Source organism: Pongo pygmaeus, chromosome 9, assembly GCF_028885625.2.
Source record: "Pongo pygmaeus isolate AG05252 chromosome 9, NHGRI_mPonPyg2-v2.0_pri, whole genome shotgun sequence".
Classification (NCBI taxonomy): domain Eukaryota; kingdom Metazoa; phylum Chordata; class Mammalia; order Primates; family Hominidae; genus Pongo; species Pongo pygmaeus.
The window spans coordinates 78,182,677-78,196,357 of record NC_072382.2 but is presented as its reverse complement, the minus strand read 5'-3'; the positions used below and the strand labels follow the sequence as shown (position 1 = coordinate 78,196,357).

General features: G+C 40.2%; 1 protein-coding gene across 4 annotated transcripts in view; it reads left to right on the top strand.

Moving 5' to 3' along the window:
- Nucleotides 1-13,681, top strand: part of GDPD4 (glycerophosphodiester phosphodiesterase domain containing 4) — an 88,717-nt gene that overhangs the window by 63,113 nt on the left and 11,923 nt on the right. For all 4 annotated transcript variants that reach the window (XM_054437818.1, XM_054437819.1, XM_054437821.1 and 1 more), the window contains 3 exons: nt 5,523-5,670; nt 9,516-9,598; nt 10,822-10,874. In XM_054437818.1, coding sequence (XP_054293793.1) covers nt 5,523-5,670; nt 9,516-9,598; nt 10,822-10,874 — 284 coding nt within the window. The remainder of the gene's footprint in view (nt 1-5,522; nt 5,671-9,515; nt 9,599-10,821; nt 10,875-13,681) is intronic.

Genomic DNA, 13,681 nt, shown 5'->3' with positions numbered 1-13,681 from the left:
ACTTTTTATTACTCCTTGTTATTGGTCTATTTTTAATGTTTAAAAAAAAATTTTAAATAAAAAATTGTATTGAGGTGAAATTCACATAACATAATTTTTTTTTTTTTTTTTTTTTGAGACGGAGTTTCACTCTTGTTGCCCGGGCTGGAGTGCAATGGTGTGATCTCGGTTCACTGCAACCTCTGCCTCCCAGGTTCAAGTGATTCTCCTGCCTCAGCCTCCCAAGTAGCTGGGATTACAGGTGCACACCACCACGCCTAGCTAATTTTTGTATTTTTAGTAGAGACGGGGTTTCATCATGTTGGTCAGGCTGGTCTCGAACTCCTGACCTCAGGTGATCCACCCACCTCGGCCTCCCAAAGTGCTGGGATTATAGGCATGAGCCACCACGCCCAGCCTAACATAAAATTTTAAAGTGAACAATTCAGTGACACTTAGTACATTTACATTGTTGTGCAACTGCCACCTTTAGTTCTAATGCATTTTGATGCTGGAAGTTTTTATTTTTTCTGTTTTTCTTGATCAGTCTTGCTAGGGGTTTATGAATTTTAATCATTTCAAAACACTGAATTTTGGCTTTGTTATCTTTTTCCTATTGCACCTTTACTTTCCTATTTCATTGATTTCTGCTCTTTATAATTTTCACACTGACTTCGGTTTTAATTTGTTGTTCTTGCTAATAGATGGCTTTTTTAGGGTAGAAAATTAGATGACCTGTTTTAGATCTTCTTTCTAATGTAAACATTTAAAGCTATAAACTTATTTATTTTTTATCTTTTGAGACAGGGTCTCACTCTGTTGCCCAGTTTGCAGTGCAGTGGAGTGATCTCGGCTTACTGCAACCTCTGGCATGAGCCATTGCGCCCAGCCTTAAAGCTCTAAATTTACTATAAGCATTGCTTTAATTTTCTCCCACAAATGATGTTGATATATTGTTTCTTTGTTATCCAACTTAAAATGTTTAAAGTTTTCTCATTTCTCATTAGACTCGTGGATTATTTAGAAGTATATTGCTAACTTTTTAAACACTTGAGGATTTTCTAGCTACTTTAGTTATTGATTTCTAATTTAAGCTTATTGTGACCAGAGAACAAACCCGTATAATTTCAACCCTTTTAAATTCTATGGCTTAAATTCTAAACTTATTTTATGACTCACTATATGGTTTATCTTGGTGAGCTTCCCATGTCCCCCTGAAGATTATGTGCCCTCTTCAGTTGTTGGGTGTAGTATTCTATAAATGTCAATTAGTTCAAGTTGGTTGATAGGCTTTTTGAAAATTTCATATTCATTTTCTCTTCCTTTTTCTGTTGAGCCAATACAAAGGATTAGATTGCAGATCAAACATTCACATATCAGATAACCTACCTACTGCCGAGATTTATCATTAATTTCAAGGATACAGCAGGCAATCAAGAGGCTCAAACAAAGCAAGGAGAGACATTGATTGTGGTTGTGCAGGTATCTTTATTTATTGGACACGTACTCTGTGGCCCAGAGTAATAGATGAGGCCTCCAAGTGAGTTTGTGCAGGGTTAACTCACACATAAGGGGAGCAGTTGAGTCATGAAACATCTCTATTTGATAGTCCCAGAGAGTTATCTAGTTTATGTGTCATTCTCCAGGGACCCATGCCTCGTAAATCTGTTCCATGTTTATTTACAAAATATGTAATAAAGAAATACTTAAACAGGACCATCCTTTTAAGAACATTACATATAAGGCTGCTCTTCCTAGTAAATATTATTATTCTGTTTACAAAAGATCAGGTTATCCTGTTGAGAAGGAGACTTCTCAGACTTCTCAAGATCAAGACTTATTCCTTCTTTCTTCTGGGAGCAACTTCCCCAATCAAAGAAAAATGAATGGTTCCTTATACTGCTATCTGTCAGTTACCAATATATACCCAACTGTTAATATATCCAACTGTAATTGTGATTGTTGATCTGTGTGTGTGTGTGTGTTTTTTTCCTTCTTGTATTTTGAAACTCTTTTATTGGGTGCATTTTCACTTAGGATTATTAGATCTTGGTGAATTGGCCCCTTCATTATGAAATGTCCCTTGTTTAAGGTAATTAATCTTATCTAAAGTTTACTTTTTCTTGTATTAATATTGCCACACTGGCTGCCTTATAATTTGTGTTTGCTTAATATGTCTTTTTCTATCTTTTGGCTTTCAACCACTTGGCGTCTTTAAAGTGCATCTCTTATAAACAAAATTTTGTCAGTTCTTTTTTATCTAGTAGGATAATCTCGGACTTTTAATTGGAATGTTTGGTCCATTAATATTTAGTTCACCAATGAGAACACTTGGACACAGGATGGGGAACATCACACACCGGGGCCTGTTGTGGGGTAGGGAGACGGGGGAGGGATAGCATTAGGAGATATACCTAATGTAAATGACGAGTTGATGGGTGCAGCAAACCAACATGGCACATGTATACATATGTAACAAACCTGCACGTTGTGCACATGTACCCTAGAACTTAAAGTATAATAACAAGAAAAAAAAAGGGAGGAAAAAAGGTTAACAATAGTGAACCTGAAAAAAAAATTTAGTTCACGTATTAATATAGTTAGGTTTACATTACCATCATGCTATTTTTTTTTTCTATTTGTCCTTTCTATTCCTTGTGGGGTTTTTTGGTCACTCCTTCCCTCTCTTTTTATTTTTTAGTTAATCATTTTTTAGTATCTCATTCTATCTCTTCAATTTTTTTTGTTTTTGTTTTTTAATAGAGACAAAGTCTCGTTCTGTCACCCAGCCTGGAGTGCAGTGATGTGATCATTGTTCACTGTAGTCTCGAACTACTAGGCTCAAGCCATCTTCCTGCCTCAGCCTCCACAGTAGTTAGGACTATAGGCATGTGCCACCACACCTGGCTATTTTTTTAAATTTTTTTGTACAGACAGGGTCTCACTGTGTTGCCAGGGTGGTCTCAAACTCCTGGCCCCTAGCCATCCTCCTGCCTTGGCCTCCCAAAGCATTGGGATTATAGGCATGAGCTGCCATGTCTGGCTCTGGCTGAATTTTTACATCTTTGGATCATTTTTTACTGATTTCTCTAGAAACTGTAGCTGTCTAGTTACTCCAGCATTATTTTTTGAAAAGACTATCTTTCTTCCATTGAATTCCTTTTGTATCTTTGTCAAAAATCATTTGTCACATTTGTATGGATCTATTGTATGGTTTTCGGTTCTGTTCCACTGATTTATGTGTCCATATCTCCTCTAATACCACACTAGCTTGCTTACTGTAGCTATATAGTAAGTCTTAACATCAGGTAGAGTGATTCCCTCTCACACTATTTTTTTTTCAGATTGTTTTAATTATTGTAGGGCTGTGCTTTTCCATATGAATCTTATAATCCACTTGCTAATTGTACAAAAAAAAACCTTGCTGCATCAAACTTACAGATCAATTTGAGGGAGAACTGACATCTTTACTACATTGAATTTCCAATCCATGAACACATATGTCACTCCACTTGTTTAAGAAAGTGGGCAAAGGATATGAGCAGACACTTCTCAAAAGAAGACATACAAGCAACTAACAAACATATGAAAACATGCTCAGCATCACTAATCATCAGAGAAATACAAATCAAAACCCTGATGAGATACCATTTCACACCAGTCAGAATGGCTATTACTAAAAAGTAAAAAAAATAATAATAATAACAGATATTGACAAGGTTGCAGAGAGAAGGAAATGCTTAGACACTGTTGGTGGGAATGTAAATTAGTTCAGCCCCTGGGGAAAGCAGTTTAGAGATTTCTCAAAGAACTAAAAATGTAACTACCATTTGACCCAGCAATCCCATTACTGGGCATCTACCCAAAGGAAAATAAATTGTTCTACTAAAAAGATACCTGCACTTGTATGTTTATTGAAGCACTATTCACAATAGCAGAGACATGGAATCAACCTAACTGCGCATCAGTGGTGGACTGGGTAAAGAAAATGTGACACATATACACCACGGAATACTATGCAGCCATAAGAAAGAATGAAATCATGTCCTTTGCAGCACATGGATGAAGCTGGAGGCCATTATTCTAAGTGAATTAGTGCAGAGACAGAAGATCAAATACCACATGTTCTCACTTATAAGTGGGAGCTAAACATTGGGTACACATGGACATAAAGATGGAAATGACAGACAATGGGGAGTCCAAAATGGGGGAGGGAGAGACAGGGGAAAGGGTTGGAAAACTACCTATGGGGTACTATGTTCACTATTTGGGTAGCAGATCCAAACCTCAGTATCATGCAATATATTCATGTATTAAACCTGCACATGTATCTCCTGAATTTAAAATTTAAACAAACAAGGAATGTGATTGGTTTTTGAGTTTTGGTTTCAAAAGGTAAAAATAAGTAACTTTTTACTGTTTTTTCCAATTAAAATTTATCTTTTTCTGCAGGGATTGGTTCAGAGACAATGCTAACGTATTGGATAACTAATTGCTAGCACCTCTGTTAAGGAGGCATTATTATTATTTTACACTTTCTATACTGAGGCCAAGAATTTACTAAGCTAGTATATGACAGAACTGGGATTCAAACCCAGGCTTGTACAGAGCAGTTTCCAATATGCCATACCATTTGAGAGTTGAAAAAAAATTTTGAAGGCATTTACATGGTATGTTTTCTGAGAAATTGAATCCCTGAAAATGACAACTTAGCTAGAATTACTAGGTGTTCCTCCACTTATTTTCTTCCTGTCTCTATAAACAGTCCACAAGTATCCACTGACATTTAGTGCCGTGGGAAAAATCAGGTTTTCCCCCTATTTTCATTACTTGCAAAAATTCTTTATATTTGAAATTTAATAAGTTCACCAGATTGGTACTCATTTATTTATTTTTTCAATTAATATTTGTGGAGCCTGGTGTTATGTTAGGTATTGAGTATCCAGAGACAAATAAGACATAGTCTCTGCTTTTAGTTTGCTTAGAGTCAAGTAAAGAAGACTGATAAATGAGCAGATCATTTGAGTAGGGGGTGATAAGTGCTCTGATAGAAGTGAGAATATAGGTGCTGCTACATAGTAGCATGCCAGAGCCAGCTCATACCAGCTTGTTATTAAATATGCAGAAACTCTGCAAATTGGTTCTACCAATGGTAGCTTACAATTGGCTATGGTAGGAGTGTTTATACCATGGAAATTTGCATATGCTACAATAGGGCTTTCCTTTTTCTTTTTCCTTTTCCCTTTTCCCCATTCTTTCTTTTTTTTTTAAATATGTTTTCTTTCTTCCTTTTTATTATTCTCCTTAGGACATTTGGTTTACCAGCACACCACTGTTGCTACAGGAGCAGAGGTGCTAAATCTAATCCTTTATCTTATTGTACTATGAGCCCATTCTGTCACATCATATCATGAATTGTCCCTGGACTAGCTGCTTCTGGTGATTTAGGCAACAGCCTTTCACAAACATGGTGGCTGTTCTCCTTTTAGATGATCAGAATGAAACTTGATCTAAATCCCCTGTGGGTTCTGTTTTTGTTCCAGAGATTATAAAGCAGCTAACATCCATATCAACGTATACACCGTCAATGAGCCTTGGCTTTTCTCACTGGCCTGGTGCTCCAGGATTAACTCAGTGACCACAGACAACATTGGGCTCCTGAGTCAGCTTAATCACCCTCACTTCTTCATGGTGAGCTGGTTGCCCAGATTGTTCTTCCAGGCTTGGTATGATAGCAGTGCAGGCCCCCCAGCCCTGTGTTGCCCACTGTGCCATCCCTTGGGCAGCCACTTAAGAGCACAGACTTCTATGAATACTGGAGATGTGGTATTTTCCATTCTCTCACATAGATCCTTCTGGGATTTTCAGGCAAAAATTAGTATTGTTATAATAATTGACATTTATTGAATCCTTACAATGTGCTTTACAAGCATTATGTCATTTAACCCTTTGAATTAGCCACTGTTATCATCTTCATGAGGAAACTGAAGCTCAAAGATATCTTTGCATGTGGTCTCATGAGGCAGGATTCAGAATGAGGTCTGACTTCAGAGTTTTGTTACTGTAGCCCCACCTTTGTAGAGGCATGGCAACAATTGACAACGGCATGGAGAGTGGGGAGAAAACCAAGTGTACTTGACTCCAAAGTGGAAACTGTGTGCCCTAACAAATTGCTTTTGAAGAGGGTAGCCAGTGTCCAGTTGCCTGTTCTAGGCCTTCTGTTGCTTACTGCCAGAGGCTTGAGAATCTGAAGACCCGGTTTACAATCCCAGCCAAATCCTATCGCTATCTGTGGAGGGAGCCCCAGCTAACCAGTTACTGCTACAGAACTTGTTCTTATCTGTATAGAGAGTAGGTTGACTGAGTGGGACACACTAGCATACAACAGAAAACAGTTTAATTTGGCTGCATTGATTCTTTAAACCTGGTCTGTGATGTAGGCCTTTCTCTGCCCCTGAATGAAATCTCACTTAGGTCCTGTAGCTTTTCCAGTCACTCTTAGATAACTTTTAAAAGTTCACTTTTAGTCATCAAAAAGCCTCACTTCAGAATTAAAGAGTCCAATCCCAAGTAATAACCCAAAATCCAAATGGCCTTGAAAGTTAAAGCCTTTGTTAGAGAAGCCTAAGAGGGAAGGGGCCTCAAGTCACCTCCTCCAGATCTCCACCCTCTGGCCTGAGCTTCTGACCTGTTCAGGGTCAGGACCAGGGGAAAAGGGATCCAGGGTCAAGGCACAGTCTTACAGGGCCAGTAACTGCATCCAGGCCCTCTGGTAGAAAGGAGAAATCGCTGACTTCTTACTATGGTGGCTTGGTCAGCTTTCTGGAGATGACCCTGAAGGGAGCTTTGGATGGCAGGTCACTCAGCACAGGTGGAGCCTTTCCACCCACCTGTCCCCATACAACTCCCCTTCATGTATATACTATGTATTTTTCTAACATTTTAAAATCCAGTCATTACAAAAATGCATAATTTAGAAAGCAGCACACCCCTCCCTAATCCTATCCCCTGAATCAGTAATGTCTCAAAGTTGTCCTTTTGGGAGGTACACATTTACTTAAATGATGCTATTTCTGAATGCATTTTTTTCATTTCAATATTTAAATTGATAAATCCATGTGATTCAAAATTCAAAAAGTTTAAAAGGATATATATATAAAAAATTTTTCCTTCCACACCTAGTCTAGGCATTTTTAAAGGACCCAATGCATGGTTCCCAGCCTATGCCATGTGTCATTTTATTCAGGGAGGTGGGGCTCGTGTCTCAGAGGCCTTAACAGGCAGCCTACACTCCAGAGTTAGACTGATTGAGATTTAGATTCAGATCTTGGCTCCACTACTTACTGTGTGAATGTGGAAATATTAGTTAACCTGTTTGTGGTTTTTGGCTTTTTTGTTTCTTCTTTTTGAAAATTGGGGATAATAATAGTGCAGTAGAAACACACACTTGTGTCCAACATAATCTGGTCTGGTCATTGGTCTCGTAATTGAGAAAGTTAAAGTGAGGAATCATTTAAAAATGATGTACACTTTATCAGTTACCTTTTAATGCTTAATAAAAACTACCTAAAACTTAGTGTCTTAAATATTTATCATGTCTCAATTCTGGCTGATGGCTGATGGCTTAATAAAAACTACCTAACTTACTGTCTTAAACAAATATTTATCATATCTCAATTCTGGCTGATGGCTAGGTGATATCTCTGGTTTGAGCCAGGTCAGCTGGGCTGGATAGTCTAGGATGCCTTGTTCATTTGTCTAGAGGTGCACCTGCAATGACTGAGTTTCTCTTCATGTCATCGCTCATCCTCAAGGCAGCTAGCTGGAGTGTGTTCACCTAGTGGAGATGAGTTCCCAACAGCAAGAGAGAGCAAGCCCCAAAGCACATGGACTTTTCAAAGTTCTCCCAGTGTTGTGTTGGCTGATGTTCCATTGGCCAAGGAAAATCACATGGCCAAGTTCAGATTCAGGGTGGGAGAGAAACAGACTTCACCTCTTGATAGGGAGGTACAGCTAAGTTACGTTGTATAGGGGCCTGCATATAGGTTTGGAAGGAATTTTGTGGTCATTTTTATAAACAGTATGCCACATACATACTTCACAAATTTTATTTTAAAATATTCAATTCACCTTTTGACAGTCATTTCTTTGAGGATATTTCTGCTGATTGAGTTCTATGTTCTCTCATTTAAACATCCAGATGAACTAGCTAGGATTTCTAATTGTTTGTTTTAAGCAGAACAAGAACTTAGTCATTAGGACAATCAATCTGAATGAGGAATCTACCTAGATCTTTATAATCCCTCAAACCCTTGTAGTGTTTCACCTACACCTAATCTAATTACTGTCTATTCTTTAATGATCTATTTTGTCCTCATTGAGTTTTTCAAAGCATTTGACTTAGTTTCTTTGAAAATGACAGTTTTTTCACTCAGATCTCACATTTAAGCAGCATCTAATTACATTGCACTATTACAATAACAAGTACAGTTGACTTAAGCCATTTGGGAAACAAGGACAACTGATTCTTTGTGAACATTCTGCTCATCTGGTAGGCCTCTTGGAGCAATCAGCCAACTACAGCAGCCCTCAGTCAATATTTTTCCCAGAGGGGATTAAGAGCCTCAGTTCAGTGGAAGTTGGTTAAGATTTTCTACTAGTAGGGCTATTATGAGGCTTAAATGTGAAAATACCCTTGAAGTGCTTAGAACACCTGCCTGGCTCCTGTTATTTGCTTATTGTTAATTATGATCATTAGTGTTATTAATTTTATTATTCAGTTCAAGGAAAGACCTTGGGATAGGGTGGAGAGTGGCCTGAGAAAGGATAAAATGTGCCAGCCCTATTAGCATCAAGTGGAATTAGAGAGGGTGCAATGGAGGTGGAAAGGGAGCATCAAACTCAATGAGAGGACCCAGAAGACAGAGCTCTGGGAAATAGGTGACTTGGGCAAGGAGCATAGAAGAGGAGCATGTAGGTAAGGGGTAATTGTACTTCAGCATTCTTAAAGTGTGGTACTTTAGAACAATGGTTCCCAAATGCTGGCTTACAGACACATGGCTTCAGCATCACCTGGGAATGTGTTAAAAATGCAGAGATTCTCATTCCTTAGGTGTCTGGTGAGACCCAGAAACCTGTATTACTAAAAGCTGCCCCGGGAGACTTGGCTGCACAGCCAGGTTTGAGAAACCATGCCTTGAAAACAGCAGAAGTCAAGAACCTGGACTGTGGTCTTGGGTCCAGAATAGACTTGTTGTGTGACTTCTCTGGGACCCCCTCTGCCCTCTGTCTTGGGAGATGAAAGGTGTGAAGTGTTCTATTCCCTCTAGAGCCCCCTGCATGTATAAGGGTGACTGTTAGGACACTTGCAGGGACTCTCTGTGTTTGAGAATGCCACATCAATCAAGGTTCCTTGCCCTGTCTATCCCCTCTTCCTCTCCTCCTCCAGCCCTGGCAGCAGAGCAAGGGACTTAGACCATATGATCCAAAATCCCTTCTAACTGTAAAGTTCTTTCACTGTGGTTTATGTTTTTCAGACACCAAAGTTCTATATGTTCATGTGGCTCCTTGCAGATATCATTTCTGTGCTTTTTATTGTTGCCATATTTTGTTTTCACTGGTAAGTATATATGTAATTTTAAATGATTTTTTTCCAAAATAAATGGATTATAATAGGAAATTGAGAAAAATAAGAGTTATGCTCTTCCCATAATCCCACATGGCAAGATGGCGTTTATGATCTGAACCTCTCTTCTCATGCAGTCTGAAGTTCCTCATACCCCTTTGGCCTCCCCAAAATAAGATGATATTTTCAGGATAGGGACTGTCACTAAAGCTTAGTCAAGCCTATTACTATGGATTCAATGTGGAGCAGTTGAAAGATGACAGGGCTTGAATATTGTCCAGAACAAGTGCCTCCACCTTCCCATCTTCCATGAAACGGCATAGCAGTGTGCAAAGAGCAAGTTCATAAACCAGGAAGACTGGATTTTAGCTCTGGCTTTGTCCCTTAGTTTCTAGGTGACCCTGGGAAAACAACTGCTTCTTTCTGGGCCATAATATTTTTTTTGTTTGTTTTTTTGAGATGGAGTCTCAGTCTATTGCCCAGGCTGGAGTGCAGTGGCATGCAGTGGCATGATCTCGGCTCACGGCAGCCTCCACCTCCTGGGTTCAAGTGATTCTCCTGCCTCAGCCTCCTGAGTAGCTGGGATTACAGGCACCTGCCACTGCGCCTGGCTAATTTTTTGTTTGTTTGTTTGAGATGGAGTCTTGCTCTGTCACCCAGGCTGGAGTATAGTGGCACAATCTCGGCTCACTGCAACCTCCGCCTCCTGGGTTCAAGTGATTCTCCTGCCTCAGCCTCCCGAGTTGCTGGGACTACAGGCACCACCACACCCAGCTAATTTTTTAAAAAAAATATTTTTAGCAGAGGTGGGGTTTCACCATATTGGTCAGGCTGGTCTTGAACTCCTGACCTTGTGATCTGCCCACCTCAGCCTCCCAAAGTGCCGGGATTACAGGGGTGAGCCACCCTGCCTGGCCCATGCCTGGCTAATTTTTGTATTTTTAGTAGAGATGGGGTTTCACCATGTTGGCCCCGCCTCAGGTGATCCACCTGCCTCAGCCTCCCAAAATGCTGGCATTACAGGTGTGAGCCACCGTGCCTCGCCCATAATCTTTTTATCTGTAGAAGAAAATGACATTTGGGAATCCTTGCAGGCAAATGCTATAGGATTGTAAGTTTCAAGATGGAAGGGGGAAGAAGATCCTGGAGGAGGAACGTTAGAGGAGACCATGGTTCTTTAGACCCCTTCATTTCATGGATGGTCTGCTTCCTTCTAGGCGGAGAGAGACTAAAAAAGAAAAATTGTTTGAAACCTCCAGCACTCGCACAGGTAAAGTCAGAGGCCTAGCCCACTCCTGTCTCTTCATCCCTACCCATTGCTTCCAGGAGACAGAGGCAGCTTTTCATGTCCCTGACAAGAGCTGAGGGTGTCTGGAAAGTTGGGGGTGGGGTTGGGGGAGGGACCAGGGGAAGTATAGGCTGGGCATAGATTCTGGAGGACTCTGTACGTCAGGCTTCAGATTTTGGATTTCATCCCTAAGCAGTGAGGCCCCTTGGAAGATTTCAAGCATGGGTGTTTACTTCTTCATATATTCATGTATCATACAGCCACGGAGTCCACACTTTGTGCAAGGCAGAGAGGGGCTGAAGATAACCGAAAGATGTCTGGAGGGTGGCCTGAGAGAGGGGAGGGGCTGGTCCTGGTCCTCAAAGAGCAGTGAGGAAGAAGGCAAAAGTATAGCATTGACATCACTGGGCCAGGCATCTAGGTCCAGGACAGAGTAGCTGCCATGCCCATTAGGGGGAAGGTGCTTTATGGGTATCATTTGTGGGTGATATATGTTGGAAGCTAGAGGAAGAAAACTTCAGTGGTCCTGGAATTGCTAAACTAGAGTCAAGTCACTGCATATTGGCAATTAGGAGATGGCGTATCGCTTTCATTCACACAAGGAAGCGATATGGTTAGATTTCTGTGTAAAGGGCTGAGGAAGTGAATTAGGCTTAGTAAGGGGAAGGGATGCTAGAGTTTATTTCTCTGAGGGTTGTGAGGATGATCACACAGTAAGTTTTGGAAGCCAATGCAGTGTCAAAGGGAAACCAATTAGGAGGCAGAAGACTGTGCGGTGTGGGATATAATTTCCTTCCGCAACTCCTGGAGACTTAATTAAAGTTGGTACAGTCACAAAATCATGAGTTAATTTAATTTCTTATGGACAATGGTGAAGCTCCTGATATTCCATGTACCAGCTGGCAGATGAGTGGAACTGATAGAACACTTAGGGTTGCAGGAATGAATCCACAGGGATCATGAAAAACTAAGTTTAGAAATTTGAATAAATTAAATAGAAGGCAATGGTCTTTCATATGCTGTGAAACTGGAGGTTTAAGCCAAGTTTACCCAGGTCTGAGGCAGGGTGATCTCAAGTTACATGGTTACTTGAGTTACAAGTTACATGGAATTTAAGATCACTCTACTGGCTATGTTAAGAAGTCTGAAGCTAACTGATGATTCCAGCTAGTTTATGATTATATCAGTAGTTGTTCCTTAGTAAGCTAGGGCTGCCATAACAAAATACCATAGACTGGGTGGCTTGAACAACAGAAATTTATTTTCTCACAGTTCTGGAGGCTAGAAATCCCAGATCAAGGTGCTGGCAAATTTGGTGAGGAGCCCTAGTGAGCACTGTCTTCTTAGCTTGAATACAGCTGCCTTCTCACTGTGTTCACATGGCCTTTTCTCTGTGCTTGGGAGAGTGGGATCTCTGGTCTCTCTTTTCTCATAAGGACACCAGTCCTGTTGGATTAGGGACCCACCCTTATGGCTTCATTTAACCTTAATTACTCCTGAAGTGCCCTGTCTCCATATACAGTCACACTGAGGGTTAGGACTCTGACATATGAAATGGGAGTTGGGGGGACATAATTCAGCCCATAACAATAATCCAGCCAAGCAGTGATAGAACATGGAGATGAGGAGGAAACATGGCTGGGAAAGAAGTTTTGAAAGTAAAATTGAAGAACTATATAAACCTAGATAAAAGAGGTGGCTTAGAAAAAGTACTCAGTTAACTTGACTCTACCCACTACTATGTTGAAACGGTGATGAGAAAAGGTGAGTAGAAAATAAATGAAGGATTTTCTGTTTTTAAGAGCTCTTAGGTTGCCTGTTAGAGAAACCAGTTTTTCTTGATCTAAGCAGAAAGAAAAGGCATTGGAAAGCTATTTGGGTACCTCAAAGAGATATCTAGAAGGTACAGGACCAAGTTTAGAATCAGGGAAGGAACAAGGAAGACTAGACAGAAGTCAGGACCTCAGCCATAACCACAGCCCAGATCCATTCAAGTTGAGGAGAATGGAGCCTCATTTGCTAAATACGGAGTGCCATGTGTTGCCCCATACCACCTCCAGAATGGGCACGTACTGCTGCACCTACTGATGCCACGTCTACCACCAGAAGGCCTCTCTCTAGTGTGAGGGGGTATTTTTCAGCAATTTAAGTCAATTTTGTTGTCTTCTGTGTTATGTAGTTTCTTATGTAACGTTTTCAGTTTTCTTACCCCTGTTCTTCTGTTTGTAACGTGTCTTTTTTCCTCTGGCTACATTTTAAGATTATTCCTTTTATTATTGATTTTTAGTAGTTTGATTATGGCTTAACTTGGTGTGTGTGCGTGCATGTGAGAGGGAGAGAGAGACTATCTTGATTAGGGTTTGCTGAAATTCTTAGATCTGTCAGAGTATAAGAGTATAATTTTCATCAAATTGGACATAATTTTAGTCTTTATTTCTTCAAATATTTTTCTGCCTCTGCTCCGCCACTGCTTTCTGGGATTCCATTTACACAGCTGTTAGTATATTATCCCATAGGTTACTGAGACTTTTTTTTTTTTTTTGAGAGAGTCGTGCTCTGTCGCCCAGGCTGGAGGTCAGTGGCATGATCTCAGCTCACTGCAGCCTTCACCTCCCACGTTTAAGCGATTCTCCTGAGTAGCCATTTAAAATATTTAATTAATTTCCTTTATTTTTGGATAGATTCTATTGCTGTGTGTACTAGTTTTTTGTTTTGCTTGTTTGTTTAGAGGCAAGGTCTCACTCTTTTGCCCAAGTCTGGAGTATAGTGGCATGATCATGGTTCCCTGC